A 26,292-nucleotide genomic window follows, 5' to 3' on the forward strand; every position below is an offset into this window, starting at 1 on the left:
TGAAAAGTGTTTTGCTGACCCTTGTTTTATTTTAAGTTATAAAACAATAAAAACAACTGAGCACAAAAAAAAAAGAGAAACAAAAAGTGGCTTTGGGATCACAAAGTGAAGTTTTCTGGACACTATATTCCTACTTCAGATCCAAGAACAAAAATTAATAGAATTGAGGTAATTTGTTTTAAAACATATATCCAAGGAAAAACATACATGCATTCCAAAATTGAGTGGCATTCCCCTTTAATTCTACAGCTTATTTCATACAGAAAATATGCCACATAAGTCATTGCAATCACAATTTTATTTTCTTAAAAGAAGCTAGCCTCACAGTGTCTAACTATTACACCAGAACATTAAACAACCCTTCATCTGTAAGATATGTGCTTATTTTGTAAAATAATGTTTGTCAGTACAAGATAATCTGGAACTACATAGTTTTTGCTCATTTTTCCTAGCTGGATCTCTGAGTGGACGGAGTGGATGTGGAGCCAAAGAGCGGGGACTGAAGTCAGAATGGGCTCGTGATTCTCAGTGTTTCTGTCCATCAAACAAACACAATGACCCCATTTTTACCCCAAAGGTATCCGTGACAACTGGCATCGACTCTAGAAATCACCTAACTGGAGAATATTGCCTCGTCCACATGGTGGTTGAATAGCACATCCGCATCGTCTGCCTCCAGAGTTGCACCTTCTGGTCTTCGTTTGTCCATTTTGTAGCCCTTTAAAAACTCAGGAAGTACTGGTAAACAAACTGTCTGAAGATCCCTGATCAGGTCATGCTCTCTTAAAAGTTCAGCGAGTGGGCAAATAAAGGGATCCGGCTCTCAAATGATATGAAAGAGGAGAGGACTTTTCCACCGTTTGTCACAGTACATACCCTGAATGCCTTACACAGATTGAATAGTTTCAGATCATTTGCAAGACCCATTTAAAGGAGTACTGAAAGTTCACCGGCAAGGATCTTTGTATATTTTTATATGTAAGAAAGGCCATGCTTTTTAGAGATTACACAGTAACAATAAAAGGTCTAATCTAATGCTTATGATTCATTTGTGTGTAATATTAACTCAGCAGCTAATATTACCTTTGTATTATGGATGAGTGCAGTAAGAAAGGACAGCAAGAATGATGACCAGGACATGTAGCAAAGGGATGTTTAATGATTTCTTTGGACAATGAAATGCACATGTCCATTGTTGATGTAATACAAATAAGAGAATAAGAAAAATCAACAACCTGGTGTTGTGTCAGCATTCCCAGTTCAACTTCATTTCTGGTTTAACTGAAAGACTCAAAATGGAGCAGAACAAGATGTCTGGAGTGTCACGCAAGGACTGACCAGTAGGGGGAGAGCCAGCTCTTACTAATAAAAGAAAAAAAACAACAACTAGTGAGTCAACCTACACTTGTGCATGAGTATCCGCTATGCCCAGCTCCACTCATGTACCCTTGGCACTTGTGTTTCCATTTGAGAAAACTGAGACGTGGAAAATATTCCAGTCCCATAATCAAAGTGTCATGAGTTGAGAAGGAGACGAGGCATAGCGTGTATCTGGAGTGAGCTGATGCAAACACAAACTTAAGCTGAGAATGCGCACACAGACAGCTGAATTCATGAGCAGATTAAATTAAAAAAAAAAAAAAAATCACTTTAAATAAAAACTTTATCAAATGACACTGAAATGTTGATGATCACTGCCATGTTGGCACAATATTAAGTCCCTCGCAGCACCATTATTTATTATAATAATTACAGAAGTCAAGACATGTTTAGGATGACCTCATTTCGGCTGAAAGTCACAAAAACGTGTCACATGATGTTAAAATTTAAATAAAAAAAAGAAATGTACCACAGTTTTTCATTCTCAACAAACATGGGTGGGAGTTTAAGCTGCTGCAAAGGAGAGTGAAGGAAACTGCTGCAGAAAACCTACTCAAAACTTATTTTTCTTATTGAAGAACAGAGTAGGTCTGGAACTAAATGGCTCTAAATATTCAGTCAATTCATTTTATGGTTATATAATAAATAATCCATCCATAGTGGTTTTTATAGTTGAGTTTGAGCATTACACCTGAGATTTTAATCATGTCAAGGGCAGTCAGTTCATAAAAGAAATAAACATTAATCCTTCATGCTTATTGAGAATGCTGAATCAAATAATTTAAGACTGGGTACCTACTTATGGTTGGGCATCATGAACCAATTCAAAATGAGAATCAGTTCCAAAGGAATCATTGAGAAATTTTAATTTTGATTCTGCTCATGGGCCCCTTTACAAATTTCACGTGCTAGTTTCAAATTAAATTGTGTACTGCAAACATCTACCGTAAACTGACCTGGCTGTCTACGTCTACAGACATGTGAGTTGAATTCATGCATGCCTTTCCATTAGCCTTATTAAATCATGAGTCTTGCATTATTCTCAGCTAACCTACTCAGCTGTTGCCAAGTTACTTCACTAGCAGGTGAACAGCACAAATTGTGGAAGTTTTGTAAAAATCACCTCAATGTAGGAAATGCTACGCTATAAAACACTTTATAAGGACTGGACACTTCTGTTAGAGGTGCCACAATTTCAGTCTTTGAATGAAAGATTGATCAAAGGCAGCATCTATATTCTCCCAGTATTTTTTTCTATTCCCACCTACTTGTGGTGTCTCTTACGAATCCAAAGGAAATGGATAAATAATCCAAAAAAAAGACTTCAGAGACAACACAGCGTAGCTTACCAGCCGTTTTATCATCATCAGAATTTGAAAATGGACGCTCACAAAAATCAGAATTGAGAATCGCCAAGAACCAAAATCAAATAAGCAGAATCAGAATCATTAAAATCCATATGACACCCAACCCTATACCTACTGCATTGCTTGCACTACAAAGATTTTATTATTGCTATGCTATTCCATTCCCGTTCCAGTAGCGAGTAAACCCCCACCCTATCACACGTAGTCTGGTTGAATGGGAATGCCATATTGAGTGGTGAATATCTTGGTCCCCTACATCACATGAGGATGCAGTGAAAAGTCAGAATTATCAGGAAAACCAAAGGAAGGGAAAACTTGATCTGAGGTGAATGGAAAAGTGCAGTGATCAAGTCGACGACATGAGCTGTAAATGCATACATTTCATACATTCCTCTGTAGCTCACTGGCTGGGCAGTCATTCCTCACATCCCTTCACGAAAACAAACAAATGTTTAAGACTTTAACAATGGGTATTCACAGACACAGACTGTGTAGTGTGCGTTTGTGAGAAGGAGAGGAAGAAAGAGAAAGAGAAGAAGAGAGGCGGAGTGAATGATTGCATCAAGTGCTAATATATCATGACAGTACATGTACTCGATCTATAAAAAACTACCTTGGTACTGAACACTGACCTCTTTCTAACAAATAATCTGGTATACAACATTTACAAAATGAACATTGTAATAGTGTGATATTTCTAATATATATGCTACTGCCTTCCTCTGGTTCTCTGCATTTTTAAACCTCTGAGTACATTAACACCATCTTTATAACTCTTACACAGTAAAGCGTACACACCACACCCAACGAGTGGCAGCCTAATACAAATAGAGAACAGGAAGACTCTGTGGACAGCGAGTACACCTGCATGTGTGTCCTGAGTGTGTGTGGATGGTCGCTCAGCTCGTAAACCAGGCAGCCACAAAACTTGCCGGTAGACTCAGCAGTGAAGGGAGTTTTTAAGAGAGTAAACTTCTGGGATACCAAGATTCTTCAGCTCACAAGGTACAGGATGTCCTTATCCAAGATACTTGCACATTTAAGACAGTCCTGATATACTTTAGGAGATAATAATTATTATAATGTCAATAATAACAATAACAATAGTATTAAACATCTTGTCAAGGTTTTGTCAGTCCCATGGCAGCAGGGTGATGATCGGGATTGTTTCTGTGCCCTGTGATCCCCGCGTGTCTCCTGTCATCAGCTGTGCTGCTATGAGGGATCAGCCTCTGTGCATCCGTTGTACATCTGTGTGTTCGTGTCAGATCTGTCTGTGTGTTTTGTGTCAATGAATGTCTGAAGTGAGTCAGGACAGGATTTTTTTTTCCTCCCCCCCCCTCGATGATCGGTGCTGGTTTGCTCTCAGAGGCGGGTCTGGGCCTCGGGGACGTAGATTTCGATGCTGTCAGCACTTTCTGTGGCGGAGTTCTGCCGTACTGATGCCGCGCGTTTTGCTGCCATCAACCGTTTTCTGGCTTCTTGCCGCTGCTTGTCCACAGCTGAGTCCACGCTCCTGTCCTTCCCCGTTGACAGCTTGGGCTTAGACTGCTTCTTTGGCACAGATGATGGAAGCTGCTTGTTTTCATCCTGAGGAAATCATGTCAAGCAGGGAAAACAATAAGGTGTTGTGTGGTAGCAGGTGAAAACACAACCTCCCGTGGAGTTATTTATTCAGGGCAGTTATTTATCCAGTTAGCAAGAAGATAAAGCTGCAGTAGGCAACACCATTTCATTATAATTTCAGTTCAAATAACAAATTTTGACCATTGTATGTCACTAACGAGGTTTAAAGCTGGGTTAAGTAGTTTATTTTTAGCATCAGTGGGCAAACGTTCCAAAATAACCAGCCGCATTCAGCCCCAATAAATCATTTAAAAATATTTATTTAAACAGAAAAGGGAGTGCATTTAACACCCTACTGTGTATGCAATTGCACTGCACTGCCTTTATAATATGACATTCTTTATACTCGTTCAGAATCCGACGTGGTGGCAGGCTTTAAAAATAACTACGCAGAAATAGCCAATCTTTTCGCAGATGGTATCATTAACTTATGTTGGTCATATAGGATGGTAGGTTTCATAAATAATTAAAAAGTCCTTGTAGTAGCTTTAACTTTTGGTTGAATGACCAGTCGATTAATTGACACAGTTCTACTTGAGTTACTATTCTTCTCTGAATGAAAGAAATTGTCTTGCATAAATCGTCACCTTCTTCTCTGGTTTCTCAGGAAGTTGCCAGTTGTTGGCTTTCAGTTGATAGAGCTCATCAAACTTCATGCTGATGTCCTCTATTGAGAGTTGTAGCAGATCCCAGAACCCTGCGAGGTCCTGTGCTGTTGGTCGTGGGTTGGCGTTGACGTTCTAGTGAGAGGAAAAGGAGACGGTGCAGAGAGGTGACACATGAATGGTCAAATCAGAGATTACTGATTACTGATCACATCTCTCTCCACACACACATATTTCCAAGGCTACTTCTCCTTCAAACAAATGGATGAAGCAAAAATACATTCGACAGCTTTCAACTTTCAGTGGTTATTAAATTTCAACAATATTGGAACTTTAGCAGAGAAAATCTGGCAGGGAAGAACAGCGGGAGTCAAGTAAGCCAAGTGAACAAAAAATGTATCACAGTAAATCTGACTGGATAAATCCTCAAGGACTTCATGTTTCTGCTTGATTTCCTCCCTAAATGTAACAGAAAACTTCCACATGTCAGTATGCATAGGGCAAATGATGTTGGCAGAAGAAAGACGAAATAAAATTGGGTCAGTAAGAGGCTGAGAGGCCAACAAAAACATGTAATAAGAAGGGCAGCATATGAAGACAGAGATTCAAAAGGATGTAATGAAGCCACTCACCAAGTTCTCATTACAGAGCCCTCTGAACTGCTCAAACTTCTGTGACATGAGGAGCTGAGCACTGCCTACTGCACTGCGGATCGTCCCCAACACTATGAAAGAGATGGATGATAAATAAGCAACAAGATATGTGACACTACAAAAAGGATGTAAAAAAGATGTTACTTTGAATTCTGTACAGTGTACAAAAAGGTCAGTGAGCTACACCATGACACTGGAGACGGTAGAGTTTATTCCTGTTGTCTGGCAGTAAAATATTTATGTTAACATTTACCATTTAACATTCTTTGACAGAAAATGATTTCCTTAGAAGCAATATATTATCTCAATCTTAGGGAGGATAACAAATTACACTTTATTCAGCTATTTTCCAGCTAATATTTGCATGTAAATGGAAATTCATAATTCAGGTCCACAGAGAGCAGCAGCAACGATAATCTGATGGAGGCTCTACAGCTACTCTGCTCCGTGCTCATTCATATTTAAGACACTGCAGAGATAGATGTGCCTAAAAGCCTGAGTGGTATTCTGGGAGATGATAAAGTGAAATGACTCTGCGGTGGCTCTATTACAGCTAAAACAAAGCTTACTCCCACTCTAATGAGCAGCGTTACTGTGAGTCAATGGCAGTAATGACTACGTCGTGTTTTGTTTCATTGTCCATAGTCAACATGGACGAGGCCTGACCTAATCCTCCCTCTGTGAACCTCACTAACAGGGACATCAATTCAATTCTTCATGTTATTGACTTGACGAGCCATTTACTGTACTTTTTTGTTACTTTTATATTGTGTTTTTCTATTTTAAGTCTCTTTTGTCTTTTACAGTGAAGCGCTTTGTGACGTCTGATCTGAAAAGGTGCTTTATGAATAATCCTTACTTATTTTCTCAAGAATAGGGCACTTGGCTCTAAAGACTTTACATCTAAATGAAGTCATTATGAGAACACCATTTACTCTTAGGTCACATTTATACTTGTTATACTTGTGTGTTGTAGCTGCGTAAAATTCAGATTAGTACACTATCATTTACACTTATTCAAATATATGTGTCTCTGTTGGCTAGATCATAAATCTGACTACAATTAATCTGTGTTCTCTCAGGCTACATGCAAATCAGGGTCAGCCCTCATCCAGCCCAGGAGGAGGTGGTAAAGAATCTCAAGCTGTTTGTAACTGCCAAAATGCCAGAGGAAGAATAACATTTGCACCTCAGCAGTTTAGTTACAACAATAGTAGTTAAGCTAGTGTTGGCTAACAATTATCAATAACAACAACACATGAATGAACCATTTTTATGAACTAAGAGGAATACAAGTTTATCATCTTATCGACTAATGCTTGGTCATTTGCATGGATCAGATAAATGCTACAGGCAGCTTGGTGCACGTTTAATTTGATTGTATGTACAGAAATCTCTGGATCCGTTTCTCCTTGTTGTGTTAACGGAGAGTGGCAGTGTAACTTTAGCTGTTGTTATCACAAGGACAGAGGAGACCAGCCATAAATGCAGAAAAAATACACTGAGTGGCTATTTCCACATATTTCTTAGTGACATAAGCCCTTTACACAGCCTGTTCAAGGTGGGAATGTTGCACTGATTTTCTGCCTTCCTGCTCTGAATAAAATGTACGCTGGGACAGCCTTCTCTCTCTCTCTCCTCTAGAAGAGTAGGTAGTAACAGGGCTGAACTGACATCTGTAAAAAGAGTGAGCCAGACAACAGGACAGGGGTGTGAAGTTTTGATGATGAGTTATGACTGCAACTGATTTAAAAAGCAGTTAGCAGCAGCTAGCAGCTAATTCAGGGAAGTAGAACAGCAACCAAAAAAGCAAACTGGGGATAAATGAGTCCCACAGCTCCTTACTCTCCAAGAAGAGGACAAGATCAACCACCACATAATAGGGACAGTAAGGGACATTTTTATTTTTAGAAAGTAACAATGCTGCTGTGTTACATGTCATGCCCATCGCAACTCTTTTGCTCAGGAGACCGTTTATTGCTGCATGCTATCTAAAAATCACACACTGGGGCAGCATTATGCCTGTGTTGTTTGATGCCATGTAAAAAAGCAAAGCCAGCATAATGATGGGTCCTCTTTACAACAGCAATACGCAACCTCTGTGTAAAAATAGGCTATAGATAACACCATGGAAAGAGTAAAGTACATGCATGCATCTTGGAAAGATAGATGCATTTACTCCTCTTCACAGTCAGAATTCAGTATGTCTTGAATGATACTTGGGTGCATTTACACTTTGCTCTTTCTGAGATCAGATTGTTATCCCAATGCATCCAAGGAGGATTCAGGAAGGACTGAAATCTAATTGATGAAAACAACCTTGGGAATTTCTTTAAGACCAGTCACATGTCAAAAAGGTCTAAGTGCATCAGTCTCTCAAAGACACATGTATATTCTTTACTCCTTCTATAAGTCAGAAGTCTGTGTAAATAGCCACTCACAAGACATGTCCACTATGATAATGGCAGCTGAAATTATACTGAAATTAGGTGTCAATCTCTCGGTCTCATTAAAGTGACAGGAAAAAGAGTGTCTCTGGCGATTTCAACAAATGTGTGTCTTACATCTCAAAGACTCTTAAAATGACCTGTAAAATATGTCCTTAATGTTTTGATGGACACTTAATGGAACTCTGCCACTTACCCTCCTCTGACAGCTTGTTGTCTTTGGTCTCCTGCTCCATCTGTTGACACCAGCCCTCCATGCGGCCTGTTTCTGCCTGCAGCAGCTTCAGGAACCAGTTGCCGTCTCGGAGGCAAGCTGGTGTGCTTGGCTGAACAGCATCACTGGGGGTGCTGCAGTTTCCGGTCTCCAGGCTGGGATCTGGTGGCGGCAGTGAGGAGGGGTCTAAAGCCGGGTCCAGAGTCTCTGGGGGCGAGGTTGATATCCTGGATGGGGCCGAGGTGTGTTTCAGGGGCTGCTGGTCCATGGCTTTGTCCTGTCTGTTTGGCGCAGTGGTGTTCACTGGTTGACTGTTGGTGCAGTTGGTTGTGTTGTTTTCTGTGGGTGTGGCATCCTGGTGCTCCTGAGGCTCAGTCTCTGTATTTTGTCTGGAGGCCATGCTGCTGTCCCGGCTGAGACTGCAGAGACATGCATAAACATCAGCTTCTGACAGACAGTTAAATAAATAAGACAATGAAGTGAGTGTCAAACATGCTCCACAGTAACAGTTTGGGGTCAGTGGGTTTAACTGACAGGACATTGTGGCAGCTGATGGTGCAGTATCATCTACTGCAAAGGAACACAGAGAGTAAGAAAATACACAGCATTGAAGATGGAAAGCAGATGGGGATTAGCAACCAATCAGGTATACAACATAAAATCTTTGTGGACTGCTGGCTTCAGAGATAATGAGCAGGAGAAAAGGAAGTGGGCTGTCAAACAAATGTGATTAAGGGAAATTACAGTGCACTGGAAAAGTTTAAATGGCGATTTTCACCATGTTCAGTTCACCACAGTCAAAACAAGAGTAAAAGGACATCAATCAGTGCCCTGTACTGCTGCCTGGCTGACTGCTGAATGACCTTAGCAACACCCCGCTGTGCAGACTGCAGATTCACCAGCCACACTGCGAGTGTGTGGAGTTATGAAGCTAAAAGCAGAAGAGCGACAGTGCATGCAGACAAACGGGAGTCTCTCTCCTCTAGGGCAGAGAGTTGAAACCATTGTCACAGTATCAAAGGCAGCCTGTGGAGGTTTCTTGTAAACCATACAAACAAAAGTAATGTTTACATACAGTGTTGGCCACTACAAACATATTGTGTGTATGTTTGAGGTCTAACAAACATGGTGAATGCATTTCTTTTTTAATCAAACATTTGCAAGGCAGATTTTTAAACACTGTTCTCATCCATGGGTGTGTTTGAAATTGCATACTTAACACACTGCCTACTACTTACTCAATCAGTAGGTACGACCTACTAAATGAACAGTTATGTGTGCTATTACCTGCAGACATTTCACACTTAAGTATATTCAAGCAATACATTTTCTCTGCATCACATTACTGGCCACAGCTACCTTTTAATGTTTATTTATATTTTATTTATTTATACTCATATTTTCAAATCAAATATTTTTTCTGCAGTACATCATATATGTGAACCCCTGCATTTGTCCTCTGAACTGCACCGTAATATCCTGAATAGCCTCTGCTTCATGTTCACTTGCCTTCATTCCTAATTATTTTATCAAATAATGCCTCCAGCCACACTGTGTGCTAGGACTGTCAGGACTGTGTGAGGAGATGCAATGCATTTTGGGAAGGTTGTGTATGCCCAGTGAGCTCACAGTGAACAGTCAGGAATTCTTGCTCATCTAGTATACATCCAGAAATTTCTTGTGTTCACAAAATCCACAGAAGATGTAGATGGAACACACTACATACTCACTTTGACGTCACACTTTGTAGGAATAGTACATAAGTATGCAAGTATGCAATTCCAAATGCACCCAAAGTCTGCTTGCTTATAGTTCTCTTCACTGTCTATGTTTGTGGACTGCTACGTTTGACACATTACCGCAATCAACTGCCATTCAGCAGAATAGCATGAAACTGGCAGCAGAGATGTGTATCATTTCACCTGCATGCTTATGCATGTAAACAACACAAACCAGAGACAAGCTTGTGAGAAACACTGCTTCAAAGGACTACTAGTCACCTGGTGCCAATAAAAAGATTTTAAAGTGTTGTATTACAGTGTATTGCAATGTGGGAAATATTCATTAATAAATGTATACTAAGTATAAGAGTGTAGGGGCTCTATCACCACTTAAATAAAGCCATTAAGCATCGGTTTCCTGTGAGTGCACAATGTTTACATTCACATACTTTCTTCACTCCACGAGTAATAGAGAATTAAAAACATCCTGTGAATGTGGAATCACTTGTAAATTATGGCTTGGTGTACTTTCATATAATGATGCCTCCATAAGTATGGCAGCAGTGTAATGAGAACTGATGTGTCATTACCTAGTTGACACCAACATTCTGAAAATGTGACTGTAGTTGTTTTCTACTGTTGGAGGCAGCATATACACCTTCAAGCATTCTAGTCAGCCATTAACAGCCGATGGAAGAAAATTTACCAGCACGGAAGAACAACATGTTGAAGATAATGACGTGTATCGTATATTTTTGTTTGAGACCTCTGGTATTGCTGTGTAGCCAACTATATTCCACAACATATGCAATGGCTAAATGCAAAAGGTTACCATGTTTAGGCTAACGTAATGTAACCATAGGTCAAGCAGCAGGCTACTGTCCTGACTCCTTACCGTTCAATCTGTGCCATCTGTGCCCATCTATAATTTTACTTTTGCATTCCATTATGCATTTCCAGACATGGGCAACATACTCCACGCGCTTTTTTTTCTACCATGGTATAAAACTGGGTACTGATAATCCTGGAATTTCACTGATATTGGCATCAACTACTACATTTCTGGTATTGTGACATCCCTAATGTATAGCTTAATATCCTTTCTTTTAATACCTTATCAAGTACATCATTCCTTCAAAGCATCCTTGTGAAGAACACAATATGTACCAACAGATCACTTGTGGTTTAACATGGTTACATCAAATGTGAGAGTATACTTACGGCCTGCCGTTCTCCACTTGAACTCCAATTGATTGAAACTTGAGGGGTGCAGTCAGGGCTAGTGGTTCCTCTCTTACAACTGGCAGAATGCAATCCACCTGAAAAATCACAGGCAACAGTAAATCAGTCAAATAAAACTGTGAAGGTGGCTTTAATTTTCTCCCAGTATGATTGTATCTCAGTAAAGGCCATTAGGTGGCTAAAACAGACGATTCTTACCTGAATTCCAATAGAGGACAGTTTCCTCTTGGGTGGAGTTGGGGGCTGCTCTAGGGTGATACAAATGCTCACGGTGTCATTTTGGGGCTGGGTAGATGTAGAAGTGGTGGTGGTAGTGGTGCCAGTGGTGGTGGGAGGGAGGTCACGAGGGGCTGGAACAGGAGGTACAGAGCCTGCAGTGGGTGCAGGGGTTGCAGCGGGTACAGGGGCTGCAACGGGGACAGGGACTGGTGGAGGCTGGGTCCCCTTAGCCAGACTGCCCGTGCGGATGCTACAGAGACTGTCAGAGGAGTTGCTGCGTCCTGACTGGCTGTTGATCTCACTGCCACGGTCCTGCTGGTCAAGGTATGTGTCTTGGGCTGACTCGGTACTGCTCTGCACCGTTACTGAGATGAGGGGCTTGGATGTGGTGCGGGGTGGGACAGGAGGAGGAGCCTTCCTATTGCTGACTGCAGATGGAAAGAGGAAGGGAGAAAAAAGAAAGAAAACAGGGAGCTTATTGTAAGAAACCTGCTTTATCAACTGAGACTTCAAAAAGAGCGAAAGTAAAATAAACCTGTTTGAGAAGACATAAGCTAGCTGACGCTTATCAAGTGCCGAAACACAAAACCATAAACATGGCCTATCTCTGAAAAACAAACTTGGACTTTGCACTTATTGCTGCCTCTATCAGGCTGTACTTAAAACTACCTCAATGTTTGCTGTCAACCTGCTGGTGGTTGTGTTCCATTGACGTCAGTTTGTCTCTGGGGATCTTCTTTTTCATGCCACACCTTCACAGTCCTTTTGCTCTGAGGACTGTCAGAAAGGACAACTGCCTTCTAAGAACTATAAAGCCACAGGAAGTGTTTGCGTTGTTGCAGTTCGGATGTTGTGGAAATGCAGAGTTGTCTTGTTTTCTGAATTTACAGGACATATTTCAGTGGATGTAGACCTGTACCTGAATCGATTTTTCAGGATGTGGGGTATTATATAAACCAAGTCTCATAATTTACCTGCAATACTTATGCATTAGACTTAATGTCTGTGTTAATCATCTGTGGTGTGAAAATGTCGCATTTTCCCATAGTCAAAGTCTGATTCAAAAGTTGTTTAGTAAACTTCGTCAACGTTCAGCACTGATAGAGATGAGAACATTAGAGCAGCAAAAAGAGTCGTGCAGCTTTGTGCTACTGCCTTGCACTGAGACCGGACTGTGTATAGCTTACCATGGTGTTATCCTGCATTTCTCTGTATACAATCACTAAAATAAATGCAGTGGGGTGACAAAATGACATTTAACACCGAACTTCTGGACTGATAGTTTGAATGACTAGCGTTGAAGGAGCAGCCTTATGTGCATGTTATAAATGGATGAAAAGTAGACTTTTAGGGGTCCACAATGTTTCTCCTTTTAAGTGGCCAAAATACCTTTTGTTCCTGACTCTGTCCACAATGGTACATTGGTGAGCTTCCTACACCACTAGGCCTGCTGCTTCTCCGCCATTTACTACAGCCTGTATAATGACTATGGATAAGTAACTCATACAGCCCTGCTTCAACAAATCTGAACTATCCCTTAAACATAAGCGTCACATTTTGATGCCAGTAGACATTTGAGTGATGGATTCACAAACTCTTCCAACAGAAACTGAAATGCGGCCTGAAAGTGGATTACCAGCGGGAAAAGACAATCTGACTCAGGGACAAGGATTGGGACCAGTGCCTGTTTTTCTGTCATCAGCCCGACTGTAGGGTTGTGGTGAATGATACAGAATTCACTACATTACAACATCATGAGAAACAAGGGAAAAAACCACAGGCTTTCTCGAAGAATTTAGGGGGTGTTGAGGTGGCTTTGTGTGGATGTGATTGAAACAGCTGGCTGACTGTCAACATATGGCTGAATGAGTTTCAAAACAAACAGTAGACAAATACTTCTAACCAGTAACAGCATTCACTGACACACATGATGGATGACACATTTCTTTAAAATTAGCTGAGCAAGAAAGTAATTCAAGGCTCACCACCTTGGATCAGTAATGAAAATGTAGTGTTCATTCTCTCCGGTAGTGGTTTAAATCTAAATAGCAACCTAACACCCTGTAATTGTGAGGGAGCTGCACTTCCGTCATCAGCCAGTGACTCACAGCACCAGTAAGGCCCTCATTAAATCCCACCAACATACACAAACATGGCTGTGGAATCCACTCCATATAGTTCATGAGTCCCTCATGCAGCCCTGGCCTGCAGTCTACAATCTCCTCTTAGAGAACATATCCAACCAGCAACAGGACATTTATTCCCAAACAATGGGACACTTCTTGTAGTGCTCATAGCAAAGATGCATGACATTCCCAAAGTTAATTAATGTGTCCTGCTACACCCTGAGTCTCAACACATGCCTCTGTCCCATTTGTTGTGTCTATAAGGCTGCAATGCGTCTCTTACACACAGAGAAATAAAGTGGATTATAAACATTTCCAAAGTGAAGACCCATTTACACTGGACCAAAAAATCCAGTAACATCCACTAGCATCTGATTTTTGTCTTCAGTGGGAAAATGTACTATTGCCATTCATTCCTGAAACAAACAACTCTGCATTAGTCATGGGTATAAACATGCAATTTTTCTGCCCTTTTTAGTAGAGGAAATAAAGGCTCGTTACCTCCAACTCTTCTGCACCTTTTCCATTCAAATTCATGTGCTCACTTGGCTTGATTCAGTTTACCTATGCACGTCAGACCAGCACAGCGAGTTTGCACCCACTTGAAGATATGTATTTAACTGAAACACACTCGTCTTTGGTCGAACATCTGAACGGTGGATAACATTTTATTTCCTATAAAATCAAAATAACAAAAGCACCATTATTTCCTCTTCTAAAATTATGACGCTTTTATTACGAAACCACAAAATGAGGAAATGTTGGGTTTTCATCATCACTACCTCCACATAACTCCAATCCAGTTGAAAATGAAACTGTACAATTTGGCAAAAACCACAAAGTACAAACAGGGTCGCAGGAGAGAAACTTAACTTCAAACCAGAGATTCAGTTAGAAGCTACAAAAAGTACTGAATACAGACTTTTAAAGACATCTTTCTCTCAGCTCTCCTACACAGACATGAGTTGAGTCTCAGCTTTCCAATGCACATTAGAAAAAAAAAAAAACACAGAACAGAAACTTGTCTACAGGGAAATGGGGGGAAAAGGTCACTTGCCAATTTTAGCAGGTTAACCACATAAAAAAAACACCCAAACATACGTGGCATATGTGCTAACTTTGGTGTAAAAATGGTATAATACATAATCTCTTCTATTCATCAAACAACATTTAACCACACATCACTCAGCTCTACAATAGCACGATTAACAAGAAACACTATAAAGAGGACATCCTGTCATAGTGAAGTGGGCTAATTGCAGATTATTTGCACCCTTAGCAAAGAGCACAATCCATTTTGCTGTCCTAGTGCAATATGTGGTGTGAAGGTTGGCTCCATATCGCCGACCTAGGGGCACAGTGCCAAGAGGTGATTAACAGTTGGATAAGCAGCCCAGACCCAGGACCTCTGGGGCAGGGCCAGCTAATGGCCTTCAGCTGAACCCTTTATTCTACTTATTCAGAACCCTAAAGGCCATCACACTTTCATTCATCACAAGTTCCTTCATTAGGGTCAATGTGTGACCAATGAATGCATGAATGAGCATCCGACCATGTTACAGATGTTAATTTTGAATTGCTCAATTAATCACCGTAAAGAATTTGATATGCAGAGCCTGTGATTATTTAACTGACTTAACATAGAACAGAAATGGTCCAGTCTTAACTTTCCTTACTGACACATTAAGTATCTCTTACCCAAACTGATTTATACGTTTCCTGCATCTTTTTTATTTAATCAAGTAACTGTAGATGCTTCCTCTTATACCATTAACAAAGAGTTAAACTGAACAGATGACACATTATATTTGTAGGCTACAATCATTTTATTGATACAAGAAAGAATTAGTTTTTGTTTTAGGTGCTATACATCCCATATCTCATCTAATTCATGTCCTGAGAAAAATCCTGTCTTCTAGAATTCTTGTCTTTATTGATTAAATAAAAACAGGCAGAGTAGGGTTGCAGATTCTGATTAAACTATCTTTACTATCATTAACAGTTAAAATACAAAATGCATGTCTTTTTCTCAGTGTGAGTTTTGCCTAAATTATTCCCGCAGCACATTATGTGAAACATTACTTCATGAGGAACAAACTATTTAAACAGAATAATAAAACAATGGCTCTTGATTGAAACACCTGCTCTTGTCCACCTGTCCTTTCAAATGACTCTGCCAAACAAAACAATGCCAAATGGGGCACAATTACTGCCAGTTCTGGACTAACAAGGGAAACTGGTTAAAATCTTAACAGTGATTAATCTATTAATTATTAATCGTTACCATTCATATGGTGGAGTGAGAGCAGGATCAACAATTTTGAGCGATGGCATTTTGTCTGAATTCACCATATACTTATGTTTACTGAATTATTTCTAAAATGAGTCATACTCAACTTAGATGATGTGTGCAGCAAAAACAGGCCATATTATTTACTGAAATAAATCTATCAAACTTGCCTTTTGCATTCTCTGAGATTTTAACAAACAATTAATTACTGATCAAATGGCAGACAAGTGATTAAGGAAATTGATTTGGAATTTGTTTCCATGTCAAAGTACTGAGGGAAACATACCAGGAAAGCTAACAAAAGAATGAGAAAGAGAAATCCCATTGCTTTACATCTTCATGTTGACAATTTATGTGGACAGCAGCTGTCTATGAATCACATATTTGAGGGGCCCCAATGTTCTCGCTTACTCTGAAAACAATTAGGATCAATTACAATGCTGTCAACACTACTATGATCCTCAAATGTTAACTAAATTGCATCACTTATGAAAGCTATGCAGTCTCTGACCCAGGATATGCTCTGGCTCCATCAGCAGGTCTGTCTGAGAGCTATCAGATGACCACTAATGGGCCCTCCATGCAGAGCTAAAATCTAAATGTACATGATTGACTATTTTCAATGCTGTGGCCATTGGCACTGTTTTAAAAAGGCAGGACTAGCTTCTCTTCCATTTTGGGTGAGACTGTCTGGTTTGGGATTTAAGAAGTCTTGATTACTGCTGAGCTTATTCTTGAGTGATATGACTTACAGTTAAATGTGTTAATTAAGCTGCAGAGTGAACTTCTCTGCTAGGGGAGACAGTGCACTTCCACATTAATTTCTACTAAAGCACTAAGTTCAATACACAAAAGGAAAGTAAAAATGAAGGCTTATAAACAGTATTGCAAGATTATTGTGGATGAACCTTTGTGAAACTCTGGACATGCGCCAAGTATCATAAAAAGAGGTGGTAGCAGAGGCTCAGTCCAAGATTAGCAGTCTTATTACAAGATAGTATGGCAGGCTGACAGGCTGTGGGAGTCATAGACTGAAAGATTAGACCAGGACGCATGGCTGAGCATGACTTCTGACGAAAAGATTAAGCACACAAGGGGCACCATTCAGCAAAATACGGCATATTGAAATCTGATCAGAAAGCTGACCTATGCTTATTTGACTGCAAAAGTTGGCAATTTTTCAAGTTTTGTCTAAGCTCAAGAATCAATCTCATGTCAGCAGGGGAAAATACATTTGCGTTATGCATGCTGAAACTACAAATATACTAAATAGGGGATTTTGCATCTAAAATATGGAACCTTAAATCTGTCTCAGGAAGGGCAGTTCCTATGGTGAAGCCATAGCCATGCCAACAGTAGATCTTTTGCTTGCATACAGTTTTTTTTTTGTATAAAATTGTTCAAATTAAAATGACTGGATGACGCCATTTGGTTCTCACTCCACTGCTGCTGCTTATTATTGATCTGTTGCACTTTTTGTATTCTTTTTGTTGACAAGAATCAGGTATGAATCTGCTGTGTTTTCCACAATAGCCTTATGAATAAGAGAAACAAGTTCAAAGATAGGAGTAGAATGGCAGCAAATCACTGTGCAGACCTAATGACAGAGAAAGGTATCTGTTGAGGCATAAAGACAGACATGCTGCCATTTAACAGACAATGCTGACATACTTCAGGAAAAAAAGTAAACCACTTACATAACACAGAACAAGAGGGTGACAACACCAAACACAATAAAAAAGGTTATGAAAACAAACAGCTATGATTTCATTACAGTAAACCAATTTGTTGTTCATTACCTATTACTGCGGCTAGTATTCCAAAAGTAAATGTAATATAAAACTGTCAACAAAGAGAAAGAACAGCTTGCCTTGAGAACAGCCATTGGAATTGAGACAAAATCCCAATAATTTAGTCCACCTTTTACACTGCCGGAGACTTGATTTGTGCATTCTTATCTGCTGTATAGTTTGATATCCCTAAGACCTCCTGTGGTTCTTAGTCTGACCTGCTGGACTGGGGCAACAGTCTGGGTTATTACAGCCTAATCAGCTGATGTTAAGACACGTGGCAAGTGCCGCTGAGGTCAAACCTGGAAGGTGAAACTGGGAGCTTTTTCAAAGTAGAGTACTGACCTGTCTGCCTCAGCAACTTTTACTTAGTTTTGATTATCATACTGCTTATGAATGACACCAGGGCTGGTTAATAACATAGAGCTCGATGATCACTAGATGAATGAAGTGTCTTCCCTCGAAAGCTACTGAAGTCTGTACAAGCCTAAGTTTGGCTTTTGCAAGCCTCAGTGACTGAAACCAGAATTATATAATTGATACGTATTTTGGCAATAATAGTATGCATCACATTAAAAGACTAGGCTGATTGTCAACAAATCAAACAACATGGTAAATTTGTGTATGATGAAAACAGGCATGCAATCAACAATTATTTAAGTATACATATAAAATGTAAAAAAAAAATGTGAAAAATGCTCAACATAGTTTCCCAGAACCCAAACTGACATCTTCAAATGGCTTCTTTTGTCCAACCAACAACGTAAAACTCAAAGGCTCTTCATTTACCATCATAAATGACAAAGAAAATCAGGAAATCCTTACATTTAAGAGGCTAGAACCAGTAAAAGTTTAACATTTTTGCTTGAAAAATGACTGAAAAGATTAACTTAGCAAAAGAATCATTTTCATTTGATCAACTAATCGATTAAGCGACTAAACGTTGTAGCTCTAGCTGAAAAACAAAGTAGGGCTGCATATGACAATGATTGAAAAACTGGAATAAAGGAATATTTGGCATTTTTGATAAAAAAAAAAAAACTACATGATTAATCAAATATTGAGTTGCAGATTATTTTCTATACTAATCGCTGATTGTTTAAGCTCTAAAACACATTTTCATACTCCCAATACACAAAGAATGTTTATCAATATGTAATTAAGTATAATAGGATGTTGTATCAAATGCTTTTTTCAGTAGCTGGCAATACCTGTATGGGTGCATAAATAAAAGCTTCCATCTGTGCTGAAGTCATTTGCTAATCAGTTCATAGCGTAAGGGCAGGAAAGGGATAGGCCTTTATACTGTCTAACCATGTTAACAAATATCTCCGCACACATCATTAGGAAGCCTGTCTGCTGTTGACCTTACTGTGTGAAACTATAGTTGCTTCGCCCATTCAGTCAAGAGATTACCTCATCAATGAGAGTGAGAGGAAGAGTGTGTAATACAGTGGAGGATGACTCACAGTCTGTCCATGGTAATACACAGACACACCATGTCTTCTGTAATGTGGTGCTGGATACAATGAACACGCCTTGTTGCTACAATGAAGCTCCAAAGCCTGTGTTTCTGATGATATCCAGCAGCCTGTTAAGTAGTCTGGAGAATTTCAAACTTTGAAAGACCAAAGGAAAAAAAAAACTTCCCTAAACATTAGCTACAAAAAAACCCAAAAAAACCAACAACAACAAAAAAACAAAAAAACAAAACCAAAAAAACAAAAATACAAGACAGGCTGAATTTTCCTAACCACTATAAACAATAGTCTGTCAGCATAGAAACGGGACATGCATGACGTTATTGTGAGTGCTACTCTCTGATGTTATATTCCTTTTGTGTGCACATCCTTCTCCTGTCAGGTGGCCCTTATAAAAGCCCAGTGAAGTGTCCTAACTGCTGAACTGAAAAGCACTACACAGGGCAGGAAACGGATAAATTATTGATCGTGTCCTCAGGTCTTAACACATGGTAGCTAGCTACTGTATAAAAATGGAACATGAAACTGTGGACCAAAAAAAGCAACAGCAGTTGAGGTAAAATCTTTCCAGTGAACATTTTTCTAGACACTAACAGGATCTACTGCGACAGTTAGGGTCAACTTAATATTATAAATGATAGAACCAAGGTTTTCAACTTCAGAATGTATTGTTATGATGTGTACAAATGAGAGAGAAATATGGCATCTTTCTATCTGGGTTTCTTTTGTTATTTGCAGTTAAAGAATTGGCCTATATTTCACACAGCTCAACATTAACTGAGAATCCTGACAGCTCTCCTGTTGAGAACTTGGTGTTTCTATCAACTGGACGGATGTCTGTCAGTCTACTCTAGAGGCTATGTGTTTTGCACCCCCTGTTACTTTACAGGGGCAAATGTGCACATGGTCTCAAGTCTAAGAGGAGCTACCAGTCAGACTTGATGACACAGAGTTGAAATATATATGAAAACATGCTAAATCATCATACATCATACCAAAGTGATTTAAAAAAAGATTATACACAGAATGCACATAACTGCCAACCACAGACATAATTTCAACCCCACTCCTTCACCCATGTGCCTTAAACACAAGATAGAAACTGGTATCCTAACTCAACCGTCTTTTGACATGCCATAAGTGGCAAAGATACTTGTCCAATGTGTTATATGAAGTATAAAAAGTATTGGGTTTAGAGCTGGCGATGGACCCAGTGTTCCTCCTCTTGGGCCTCCCAATATGTAACATTAAATACCACAATAGACTCTACTGTATTCTTACTTATGCTGCGAGGAAGAACATTCTATTACAGTGGATTACTGAAAAAGTTCTTACTGTTAAAGGGTGACAGAGAGTGCCATTAGAATACCTTAAATGTATATTACATTCAAAAACAACCAATTCTATAAAATCTGGGAACACCATCTTAGCTATGTAGAGCAGAGGTGTCAAATGTACAGCCCGAAGGCCAGAACTGGCCTGTCAAAGAGCCCAATCCAGCCCAATGAATAGCTTGACAAGTGTAAATAAGAAAAAAAAAAAAAGAGAGAGAAAGATTGCAAATGGTGTGCAAGATATTGTCCATCAGCGGCTTCAATACAAAATAATCTATATCAGACACTACTGTAAAACAATATTGGTGGACTTGCTGAAGCACTGCCAAAACGTTTGATTTGGGAATTGGCTGTGAGGCAGGGAAAAACCTTACCTTTTTGCTCATTAAATTGCTGTGATGCCAGCATTACTACAGAGGAGTGGAAATGTATTGAAAATTAAAAGAATTTCTTGATCTAGACAAGTTGTTCCAATCATAAAGCTGTAAAATATAATATTGGTGTCATGTTCAAATATATATATAAAAAATAAATTAATTAACTGCCATTTATTTTGATAATCACTCAGTTCCGTCATTTTTCAAGCAATAATGGTCAACATTTTTTGGTTACAGCTTCTTAAAGATGAGGATTACCTGCTCTTCTTCAGAACTGTGTTAGTAAATGAGTCTTTAGCTTTTGGAAACAACAACTTTAAAAAAAACCCCAACAATTTAAAGGCATCACTTTGGCCTCTGGGAAATTGTGATGTGCATTTTTCCCAGATTTTGTTTTACAAGATGCTTTGATTAATCATTAAAATCAACAGATTAACTGCTTAGCAAAATATTTGTTAGTTGCAGTCCTAAATAAAATAAATGTTGAATCTTTCCAAATCTTTCATGTCATAATCATCACCTATCCCTAATTCATAACAATAAAAACAAAGTGTTAAACTTCAGATTGTATTTGGTCAGGAGGAAGCAATGCATCAAGACAAATCACAATCTGCGATGGAATGAGCTGTCAGTGTTGCTCTATGCTTTAGATGGACTGATACTTCAGCTAAACGTGATTCATAGCTTCCTCCATGTCTCTGAGCTCTCATCACGGTCACATGTTGGGTCCAGAATGAGAGAGAAGACTAGTCTGAGGTTAGGCTAATTTACTTCATTTGACAGCTAATGTAAATCCAAGATAACCAGTAAAATAAACTAAAGGCTTTATCAGCCCAAGTTGAATTGTGACTTCACAGAGATATTATTTTTTCGGTTTTAATGAATGATCGGTATCAGCGAGTCACGACTAAAACCTCTCTAAACATAGCCATTTGGCAGGAAATGTCGTTTATATTTCAGACTGCATTAGTCAGTCTCAGCTATCTGTTCTAACAGCCGTCAATGGTTTGGTTAGCCGCCGGGTGTCTACCGAGCTGTTGACGCCTCGGCTACTATTAGCTTGTGCTAACAGCCAGTCAAGGCTCGTTACGGTGTGAGACCACACAGGGTATTTAACGTTGAGTAACGTTAGCCGGAGGCATCGTTTAATAGAGATATAAGCGAGCCAGAGAAGAGACGCTGCTACCGGTTTGTTTCTGCCTGGTTACCAGCAGTCTAACAACAGCAGCCACATTACTGTCTGCTAACCACCAGTATTAGGGTTTCATCTCCTTTCTTCATCCACGTTAGCTAGCTAACCTACCACACCGTTAACGTTAGCTTACGTTAGCTTGCTGTCGCTAGCGAACCGAGAACAACTGACAGTCTGAACATTAACATTCAGTCGTGAAAAGGCGACAGTACCTTACTGTGTGGTGGTCGACTGGAAAATCCTTATTTTCTGGTCATTCATGAAAGGCAGACAAGATGCAGACGGGCTACGGTGTCCTGCCGTAAGATACACAGCGACGCTGCTGTGAAGAAAAGATTTGTAGTACACGCCCTTGACGACGAGGATTGGAGTCCACGTTTTCGCCGTAACTGCTCTCTGCGCACGATTGGACAGTTCTACTCCTCGATGCAATCGAACACGAACGTTATTGGCTGAAGTCTCTGCGTTACGTTGTTTGTGAATGTCTTCACGATAGGTGCGTTTCATTTGGTCCCTGACGCCGCGGGAAACAGACTGAGGTCTGACCTAAACCTCATACATATTCGATTTATTGTGACCGCCAGACAAGCACCTGAACAATAGAGATGTATTCATACTGATTAGACTCCTCTCATTTTTTCAAGGCAAGCATCATACTGATACAGACTCCGTGGCAATCAAGACGTCTAGGTTAACAAAACCAGACAACACAAATTTTTTTAAAGACTATATGAGGTAGACTAAATGAGGTAGCAATTGCAACATACCATTTTCACAGCAGGCATTTCGACATTAGTAAACGCGGTTGTTACCAATGATATTAATTAAGGTTCTGGTCCATTCAGGTCAAACAGAGCCAGGGAGCTGTTTTTGTGCAGGTTGTCTCACTGGAAAGGGTCTGTTACATTAAATGGTACGGGACCTTAATAGTATCACTGGTATTATCTGTGTTTTTTCTCCCTTTTTTGTAAGAACTTGCATGTACAAAAGTTGTACAAAAGGGATCACAAGATAGAACACACATGAAAGAAAAAATAAATAAACATTGGGGAGGGGGATAAACAAATAAAATAAAAATGTACATAACTTTAAACTTATTAGAACCTGTTAATAGTTTTACTTGATTTTTGCCAAATTAAAGCACTATTGCTTGAATACCTTGCTGAATACAACAAAGCATGCTTTCCTACCTGTAAATTTACATTTATAAAATTTCACCATTATAATAATACGGTTAATCATGTATATATTCTAAGTGTTCTTCTGTACTTCATCTTCCAGTAGACCAAACAATACACTCTTCCAAAACAGGACAAAACCCTCATCAATATTGTCATCAATAAAAACACACAGATTCAGCCAGAAATTCTTCACAACTGTGCGATGCCAAAACAAATACACAACAGATTCAGGACATCCATTACAGAAACTACATCAATACAATACACATCAATGTCACTTTATCAGTTTATGAATGAGTTTAAAAGAGATTTCCTTGATTTTATTGAAGATTAAATATTGATTATGTAGAAGCCAGGCCTTGTTCCATTAATATCATTAAGAAATCAATTCCAGTCTGAAATTGCATATGGTAATGCAGTAATATCTCTTCTGAATAAAGCTCCAATAGACCTGTTGTCATTACCAGAATAACTGGAAAAACAAATTTTGCCTATCAGAGTGTATGTCGGAGACAACAAGGGCAATTGTTGGGTATTAACCCTCGGCTGGGATTTAAACGGCATACAAACTCCAGAGGGTACTGCATCAAATACTTTTGTAACTATTAACCATTTAACAATTTAGAGACATGGCAACTAATTGTCTAGCATGTATGGCAGCTTATATGGCACTGCATCAATTTTTCTCCACTGAAAGGGCACCCTGGAGAGCACTTTATCACATTTTCTCCAATGGAAAAGCACCCATTAGTGCACTGCATCACATTTTCTCTATGGAAAGAACACCATTGAGGGCACTTTATTATGTCCTATCTGCCACAGGGTCATCAGACAGGGCAGTTTTACAGCATTATTTTTTTAATGTGGGCACCAGCATATCATTAACATAAGTGTGCAGGTATGTCCTCCCAATAGTTCATGTTATCAACGATTTTAATCAGAAATGATTGCAAAGAATCAGTACACATAACCCACCGTATATATATCAAATAGGCAGAGCTGAAAATAAAGTTTAGTAAGATTAAATTATGGTAACAGCAAATGTACATTGTGTGAGTCCAAGTTCATGCAAATAACGGCTTTTAATATATGTAATTTTACTGCAATTCAACAAATGAAGCAATATAGCAACGGTACAGCTTGAATAGAATTATAATTTATCATATAGGTACCCCAGAAAAAATACTTATGTCCATATCATTGTATGGTCGATTTGGTCTTGCAACTGTGAGCTTATAATGATAAACATAATGAATTTATGTGCACCACAAGGTTTAACATCAGGCGTATTTGGGCTGTTAGCACCGTAGAGGGTTGATGTTTTTGTCATGCCACACATCTGGCACATCCCACATGGGATTACAGACACTGCTGTTTTGCAAAAACATATATCTTTTGTTTGTATCACATTACTTTTTTTTTTAAATTTCCTAAATATAACTAATCTTTCCATTCTTTTTTCCCCTTCCTTTTTAGATACATTTACCAGCTTAAAGCCATTTTATTCAGTATAAAAGACACAATTAAACACAGGAAAAAGAGCTGAGGAAGAATATCTAACACATTTTTGTTTTTTATATAAAATGCCTTCATTCTCATATACTCACTACATCCACATATCTAAGTCAGAATTATTTGCACTTCACTTAAACACAAAAACACTCAATACCTCTCTCAAGATAACTTGAGGTACGCACTCTCTGCTGTGATCGCTGTATACATGGACTGTGGTCTCTCACATTTCTTTTAAATCCAAAACAATAAAATTATGATTCATTTTCATTTCATTGCAGCATTTGTGTGACTGTTCACACTGTTCTTTTTAACAAACATTAAAACAGCATTTAATTTAATCTACAACATAGAGATGCTTAATTGAGACATTACCACAGACTGAGTCTTGAAAAACAAACAGTTATCTTTTGAAAAGGATGGATGTTGGAGATTCTTACAGACTTTCAGGAGTTAAAAACACGTCTTCAACGTTTGTTATAAATCAAACAACATTCACTGAACAATGATGCGCTCTGCTGAATAAAACTTTAAGTTCTACAGTTCACAATAGCTATGATTACATGGAAATGTCTTGCTTTTCTGTTGCATTCATCTACACATTGATTCAGTGAACTGTTGCTGTTGCTCAGCTCTGTGTTCCCGCTTCTGCATGAATATTTTGTCAAGGACTTTGACTGATAAAACAAAAATTCTGTATTCAGACTAAAATGTAACCATTCTTTTTATATCGACATTTTGCAAAACTATTTTCTACTTCTTATATATCACACGTTACATACTGATGTACTATATAACATTTGTTGGCTGCGTATTTGATACAATGAAGAGAAATTAGACTCAAAATGGTCACAAATGTGTATTACATGACCTATAAATGAAAATTAAGATTTTCAAATGTGCATGATGATTTGTGCATAATTTTGTGTACTGAAAAATACATGTTCAAATAGTTAAAACAGTTTTAAAAATGCACACATCACAACATGAATAAATATTAACATTTTATGTACAGATGTTACACTTCAGCTTTACAGATCTGATTATTTTCACTTCTGGTGTAAACAAATGTCATAAAAGATTTGTGACATCCTTATATAGATTATAAAATATGTGTACACAGATCGCCTGTTATGCATGGACTCACAATTTCCAGCTCCAAATAGATCCACAAATGCATGCTGCATTTGAGTGCTGATGGAAAACTGGGAAATGTGGGCTTCTGGTGAATGTGTTTGTAATTAATGGGTAAGACGTACATTTACTGACTAAAGACTCTATACAGACGCATATCAATGTAATTCACCCAGATGTTGTCCCTGTTGTCCACCAGCACTTCAACACAGCATGCATTTGTTGATCTGTGTGGAGCTGCAGCTTATTAAAAAAATCTCAAAAATCTGTAAATAAATACAAAAGACTGCCACAAATATTTTCAGATATGTGTATACACAAAAAGCTTTTCAAAAGCAAAATGATCAGATCTGTGAAGTTGAAGTTACAAATCTGCACACAAAATATTCAGGTTTAGGTTG

General features: G+C 38.9%; 1 protein-coding gene across 3 annotated transcripts in view; it reads right to left on the reverse strand.

The window, feature by feature from the left end:
* Nucleotides 1–1,139: 1,139 nt before the first annotated feature.
* The window catches only part of dlgap4a (discs, large (Drosophila) homolog-associated protein 4a), a 116,432-nt gene continuing 91,279 nt past the window's right edge, over nt 1,140–26,292 (reverse strand). For all 3 annotated transcript variants that reach the window (XM_084720679.1, XM_084720678.1, XM_084720677.1), the window contains 6 exons: nt 11,454–11,902; nt 11,235–11,332; nt 8,275–8,711; nt 5,611–5,702; nt 4,961–5,113; nt 1,140–4,337 (listed from right to left, as the gene is read on the reverse strand). In XM_084720679.1, coding sequence (XP_084576805.1) covers nt 4,113–4,337; nt 4,961–5,113; nt 5,611–5,702; nt 8,275–8,711; nt 11,235–11,332; nt 11,454–11,902 — 1,454 coding nt within the window. In that variant the 3' untranslated portion in view covers nt 1,140–4,112. The remainder of the gene's footprint in view (nt 4,338–4,960; nt 5,114–5,610; nt 5,703–8,274; nt 8,712–11,234; nt 11,333–11,453; nt 11,903–26,292) is intronic.

The sequence above is a fragment of the Lutjanus erythropterus genome, chromosome 6, assembly GCF_056507025.1.
Source record: "Lutjanus erythropterus isolate fLutEry1 chromosome 6, fLutEry1.hap2, whole genome shotgun sequence".
Lineage (NCBI taxonomy): Eukaryota > Metazoa > Chordata > Actinopteri > Lutjaniformes > Lutjanidae > Lutjanus > Lutjanus erythropterus.